The sequence below is a fragment of the Numida meleagris genome, unplaced genomic scaffold (genome assembly GCF_002078875.1).
Source record: "Numida meleagris isolate 19003 breed g44 Domestic line unplaced genomic scaffold, NumMel1.0 unplaced_Scaffold462, whole genome shotgun sequence".
Taxonomy (NCBI): domain Eukaryota; kingdom Metazoa; phylum Chordata; class Aves; order Galliformes; family Numididae; genus Numida; species Numida meleagris.
The window spans coordinates 22,012-28,033 of NW_018364678.1; the positions used below are offsets into that span (position 1 = coordinate 22,012).

The following is a 6,022-nucleotide window of genomic DNA, read 5'->3' on the forward strand; positions in this document are numbered from 1 at the left end:
CCTCCCCTTACACACACCCCCTTTTAGCATTACGTCCAATCTAGGCACGGCGTCAGACTCGGCCCTGCGGCGACGAGTGACGTTTTGTACGACTGTAAATAAACCGCTGGGCTGTTCTCAGTTTAGAAACCCTCGTCCCGCTGTTTTTCTTTCCCCGCTCTCGGGGACGGCCCTGTCCCGATTCCTCCCTGCGAGGGGCAGGCGAGCGGTGTGCGCCGGGACGACTGTACGTCGATACGAGTGTACGTGGGGGACGTACACCGACACGGCTCCGCCTGCTCCCTGCAGGTTTGGGTTTCAGAAGCAGCTTTGGAGAGGAGCTGCGCGTGGGATTGCTGCTGGCCGGCCCTAATCCAAACGCTTCCGCCCGCAGGTTTTCCCTTCTGTTCTCTCTGGGAGCTCTCTACGTGAAATGCCATCTGCTCTTTGGTTTTCTCCAAGCAGCTCCTCGGTGTGACACGGAACGGGCTCGGCCGCGCCGGGGCGAGCGCTGCCCTTCCCTACTCGTGGTGCTCACGGCTGAGGCCGAGCGGGGCTCCTCCTCGCTGCTGGAATTCAACTCGATAAAACCTTTACGAAAGCCTTCTCTGTCCCCTGTCTTCCCTGAGCCGCGGGGCGTCCCGGGGGGCTGTTCTCTGACAGGGGAGTGAAAAGTGTAGCTTGAAAAAGTACAGCCCCACCAGGCGGAAATACAGCCTGACAGGGCAACAGGACAGCCCGCTGGGGTAGATGTACAGCCAGACAGAACAGTACAGCTGGTTGGGGTAGAAAAACAGCTGGACAGGGCAGCAGTACAGTGCTAGGGTAGAAGTACAGCCTGACAGGGCAGCAGTACAGTGCTAGGGTAGAAGTACAGCCTGACAGGGCAGCAGTACACTCTGCTGGGGTACACACAGCCCAGGGTGCTGCCGGGTGGGCCGAGCGGCAGCAGCAGCCCCGCCCCGTGCCTCCCTCATTGGTGGGGATTCGTTAACCAGCGCGGCGCGGGAGGTAACGAGGACCCTAACGAATCTCCCCCTCGTTTTCCAGGCTGGTGGCAGCGAGAGGTTCCCGAGGAGCGGCAGGAACAGCTTTGAGGTAGAGCAGGACGAGCGCGGCCCCGGCCCCGGCCTGAGGGACGCTGGTAGGAAGGAGCAGAGCGGCAGCGCTGGAAAAGAAACCCAGAAACTCATCGCTGTGCATGGGTTGAAAGAAACAGGAGACGCGAGCAGCTCGCAGGCGAGGCAGCTAGCTGTAGGAGGCGGCGAGGGGAGCAGGTGAGAGCTGCTGGGCGAGGCCAGAACCCCCAAAATCTGGGGCTGGGGGATGAGGGGCTTCCCCAGAGCGGGAGCCCAGAGCCACGGGGTCGGGAGGTAAAAGGTGGAGACCCCAGACCTCGGCCCCAAAGAGCGTTTAATTGCATCGAGTCACGAGCTGGCGAGGCCAAGGGGGAAGGCAGGGGGCTCTGCAGGGTCCTTAACGAGCCAGCTCTGTTAATTAGCCCGGCATCAGGATCAGGTTGGTGTTAGAGAGGGGCCGTAAAGCGGAGCCGCTGCCTGAGCGGCCCCTGCACGGTGGTGAATGCAGGGGAAGGGGAAGCGCCCGCGCAGTAGACACAGGCCCGGGTTCGTTAAGAGGTTCGTTAAAAGAGTTTATTTTACTGGAAAGAGCGGTCGGGGCGGGGGGGGGGAGGGAGGGAAGGGAGCTAAAGGCCGAGGCGGAGCCGCAGGTTGGGCTCCAGGCGTAACGCCGGGCTCGGCGCAGCGCTGTCGGGATCGCTTAGGACCACGACGTTAAGAGTGATCCTCTTTAAAAAAATACGGACAACCTTAAAAAAAACCAACAAAAAAAACCCAAAACCCCAAGAAACCAAAACCTGAACCAGAAGAAGCTACGGCCTGGGCTGCGAGAGGGGGGAACAGCAGCTCCACGCACGCCGCCGGGGGGGAGCAGGGAAGCAAAGCTCGTGCTACGGGCTACGCTGACGCTAAACCTGAGCCTAGACCAGCTAGGGGCTGGAGAGCAGCACGGGGAGGCGAGAAAGCAAATCCTGAAAGACTGAACGTAAAGTGGGGCCGGGGAAGGGGGAGAAGCTACTTCTGACTACGCTACGAAGAAGCTCGAGCGTCCGTTAGGGACCGATTCGTTAGGTGAAACGGGTGTGCTTTGAAGCCCAGCACAGTCAGACGCGCACGGCACGGGAACCCGACGTCCAGCCGCAATTATCTTACCTGAAAGAGAAAAGCAGAGTTCAGGGCCCCCAGCGGAGAGCAGGGGCTGTGCCGAGCCCTGCGAGAAGCGGCCGGAGTCCAGACGTCAGCCGAGCTTGCGGCAGCGGGACGCCGCTCGGTTGTGACTTGTCAGTCGGACGGGGCTCGGCACGGTGTTGGCGTGAACGGAGCGGGAGGGGAAGCCTCCCCTCGCACCACGCCGGCGCGGCGGGTCCGGCTGCCGGCGCCGGGAGGACCGCTCAACACCGAGACGCCGACGCTCGTCTCGCCGCGCTCGTGCCGGCGGGGCTCTCGCGGAGCCGGCGTCCGGGCTTTAACGCCCACAAAGGGCCCCGAGCCGGGTCCTGGCGCTCGGCCCCGACCCGTACACCCCCTGCTCCGGGAAGGAGACGGAGTCAGCCCAGCCGCCGGGGGACCCCCACGCGACCCCAGCGCAGCACCGGTGATCCGCAGCTCCACACACGCTCACCTCGGCTCAAAAGGCAGAGTACCGCGCCCTGTCCGCGTACGGGTCGCGCCCGAACCGCTGCATGTCGTAGAGCGAAGCCCGAGCGACCGACGAGACCGGCGACAGCTGACTACGATCGTACGTGTACGCCTCTCCGACGGTGGTGGCCGCGGCTGCCGTGCGGCGCAGGGGGCTTCTATCCCGGGTGTAATAGGTGGAGGAGGCCGCCGCCGCCGCCGCCGTGGCTGCAGCCGCCACCGCGGCCGCCGCTACGCCCGGGGTGGGCAGCAGAGCTCTATCGTAGGGGTCTAGGGTGGTGGGGATGCGGCTGGCCATGGCCGTGGTGGCCGCCATGGCCGTGGACTGGACCTGGGAGTACTGGGCGTACTGGGAGTACTGGGCCATGGTCTGCTCTGCGTAGGCGTCGTACGCAGAGGCCGTCGCATAGGACCTGACGCGGTAGCGCTTGTAGTAGTCGGCCATCCCGCTGTACGCGTCATCGTAATACATGGTCTCCCCATAGCCCGCGGTGTAGGGAGTGCGCACGGCTCCGTACTGCTCGTTATAGGCCTCGGTAAAGTCAGCCACTTGCCCCGGGCGATCTACCGGACACTCTTTAGACCAGTGCCCTTCCTTCCCGCACCGGTAGCAGCCGCTCTTGTCTCCCATCCCGGGCGCGGTCCTGAGCCGACTGGTGGACAACTGCACGCGCATCCGCTTGCCTTGAAGAAACAGACGCAAAAGGGAGGCTATAATTGAGGCCACACCAAGAGGTTGGTTAGAAAAACATGCACAGTAAAGCAGACATCGGGACACGAGAGGACAGATCCCCACCGCAGCTAGCTCGGAGCGACACCGCGCATCGCCGAGTGCCCGACCTTCCATGTACGCCCCGCCAGGCTCGGCGCGGAGCCGCGCACCGACTTACCAGCACCACACCGGGGACACCGAGCGCTCGGCGGCTCCGAGACGCATCCCTGCTGCCCCAGGAGGGCTGGGAGGGACTCGTGGCCAAAGCCCACGGCCTCCGAAGCCGCAGAAAAGCAGCGTTCTGCCCTAAAACCGGCGTGCCGGCGCGCTGACCCGACGGCGGTGAGCTCGCCGCTGGAGCAAAGCCGGCGTGGGGCAGTGAGAGACACCCAGCGATGCTGCCCAACGGAGCCGCGCACGAGCGGGTCCTGCCACCTCGCACGGCGGCCCTTCGGGAGGGGACACGGCCCCGGGTTTGTGCTGGGGATGCTCAGAGCGCTTGACGTTGGATCCTGCGCAGACTGCGCCGCTTCAGAGAGGAGTTTTGGTACGGGGACGAGAACCGGAGTACGAGCAGAGGGACGGGGCGTGGAAGAGAGCAGCGCCGGGGACACCCAGAATTGGGCGGCAAGGCATCGTGAAGGAGAGCACCGAGGATGCCCAAAATGGAGGGGAGCAGTCATGCGGAAGAAGAGCTCCATAGACAACCAAAATGGAGGGCATGGGTTGGGATGAAGAAGAGCTCCATGGACACCGAAAATGGAGGGCATGGGTCATGGGAAAGAAGAGCTCCATGGCCAACCAAAATGGAGGGCGTGGGTTGTCAGGAAGAAAAGCTCCATAGACAACCAAAATGGAGGGCATGCGTTGTCAGGAAGAAGAGCTCCATGGACACCCAAAATGGAGAGGAGGGGTCAGGGGGAAGAAGAGCTCCATGGACAACCAAAATGGAGGGCATGGGTCATGGGAAAGAAGAGCTCCATGGACGCCCAAAATGGAGGGCATGGGTCATGGGGAAGAAGAGCTCCATGGACAACCGAAGTAGAGGGCATGGGTTGGGATGAAGAAGAGCTCCATGGACGCCCAAAATGGAGAGGAGGGGTCAGGGGGAAGAAGAGCTCCATGGACAACCAAAATAGAGGGCATGGGTTGGGATGAAGAAGAGCTCCGAGGACACCCCCCATGGACAGATGGGTTACGGTGAAAAACAGCTCCACAAACGCCCGAAATTGGGCGACAGGAGGGGAAGGAGAGCTTTGAGGACACCCCCGAGAGGGGTGAGGGGCAGTGGTGAAGCACCCCAAATCCGGACGAGGGGCTGCGGTGAAGCAGAGCTCTGCGGACGGCCAACAGGGGCGGGCAGGTGGTGGCGAAGAGGAGCGCCGGGGACACCAACACCCCAACCGGGGTCGGCAACACCGCGACAAGATGGCGGCATCTTGGGTTGACGCAACGGACGCGTCCCCCAGCGACCCGACGGGCTCCGGCACGGCTCGACGGAGAAGCGCTCGCTTTCGGCGTGGAGGGGGTGGCTCGCTAACAGCTCCACTCATCCTCTTGGCGAGCTATGGGGCTGGGCACGAGCCCCACGGCACCGGGGCTATCGCCACGCTGGGTCTTCAGATGGAACCCACCCAAGACCCCAAGACCCCAAATCCGTCACGAGTGGGACCACGGTGAAGACGAGCTTGGAGGACACACCAAAGGGAAGCGCCGGCCTCGCCGACACCGCAAGAGGGATCGGCAACGCCGGGAGCGGAGCACAGCGACCTGCCACGGCCCCACAACCCAACGGGCTCGGCGGCGGCCCGACGGGGAAGCGCTCGCTTTCGGCGCCGAGGATTCTCCCCGCGAGCGCGGGGCCGGCTCCAACCTCACCAAGCAGGGCCGAGCGCAGCGGGCGCGCTCCCCGGCTCCATCCCGTCCCCGTCCCGCGCGGCGTCACCTTGGAACTCGGTGTTGTCCAGCCCGCGGATGGCCTCCACCGCGTCCTCAGCCCGCTCCATGTGCACGAAGGCGTAGTCCTTGACGATGTCGCACTCGATGACGGGGCCGTACTCCTCGAACTTGGCGCGCAGCTCCAGGTTGGTGCAGGTGGGGCTGATGTTGCCCACGTGCAGCTTGGTGGAGGCCTTGCTCTTGTTCTTGCTGGCCTCCACGTTGATGCAGACGCCGTGCAGCTTGTGGTGGTGCAGGTTGCGGATGGCGTCCTCGGCCGCCGTCTTGTCCTCGATGTGCACGAAGCCGTAGTTCTTGATGATGTCGCACTCCAGCACCTTGCCGTACTGCTCGAACAGCGAGCGGATCTCCTGCTCCGTCGCCTCCCGCGGCAGGTTCCCGATGAACAGCTTCACCATCTTCAGGCCTAAGGCGAGGGGTGGGGGGGGGGGGGGGGGATGGCTGCGGGTTCCCAGAGCCGCCTGCCCCCTCCCCGGCCCCTCCGTGCCCCCCCAGGGCCCCTCGTTGCCTCCCTCCAGACCCCGCTGCCAGACCCCAGTCCCTCAGGCACCGATCCCCCCGAGGCCTCGCGCTCTTCCCGGTCCCCCATACGTCCCCTCCTCGCCCCGCAAACTCTCTGCTCCCCACAGAGCCCCGCCGTCCCCCCCACCCTCAG

The 6,022-nt window shown here is 64.2% G+C and overlaps 2 protein-coding genes across 6 annotated transcripts in view; one reads left to right on the forward strand and one right to left on the reverse strand.

Moving 5' to 3' along the window:
• The window catches only part of LOC110391697 (RNA-binding protein 14-like), a 14,458-nt gene extending 13,216 nt beyond the window's left edge, over positions 1-1,242 (forward strand). Inside the window, exon 2 of one of the 2 annotated variants that reach the window (XM_021383653.1) lies at positions 1,030-1,242. In XM_021383653.1, coding sequence (XP_021239328.1) covers positions 1,030-1,076 — 47 coding nt within the window. In that variant the 3' untranslated portion in view covers positions 1,077-1,242. Of the gene's footprint in view, positions 1-373; positions 586-1,029 lie in introns of those variants that run through there. The other variant, XM_021383654.1, reaches the window with a different exon arrangement.
• The window catches only part of LOC110391695 (RNA-binding protein 4B-like), a 14,444-nt gene continuing 8,998 nt past the window's right edge, over positions 577-6,022 (reverse strand). The window contains exons 2-4 of one of the 4 annotated variants that reach the window (XM_021383650.1): positions 5,354-5,773; positions 2,680-3,380; positions 577-1,147 (exon numbers count right to left, since the gene is read on the reverse strand). In XM_021383650.1, coding sequence (XP_021239325.1) covers positions 2,686-3,380; positions 5,354-5,765 — 1,107 coding nt within the window. In that variant the 5' untranslated portion in view covers positions 5,766-5,773 and the 3' untranslated portion in view covers positions 577-1,147; positions 2,680-2,685. Of the gene's footprint in view, positions 1,148-1,617; positions 3,381-5,353; positions 5,774-6,022 lie in introns of those variants that run through there. The other 3 variants (XM_021383648.1, XM_021383649.1, XM_021383647.1) reach the window with 3 other exon arrangements.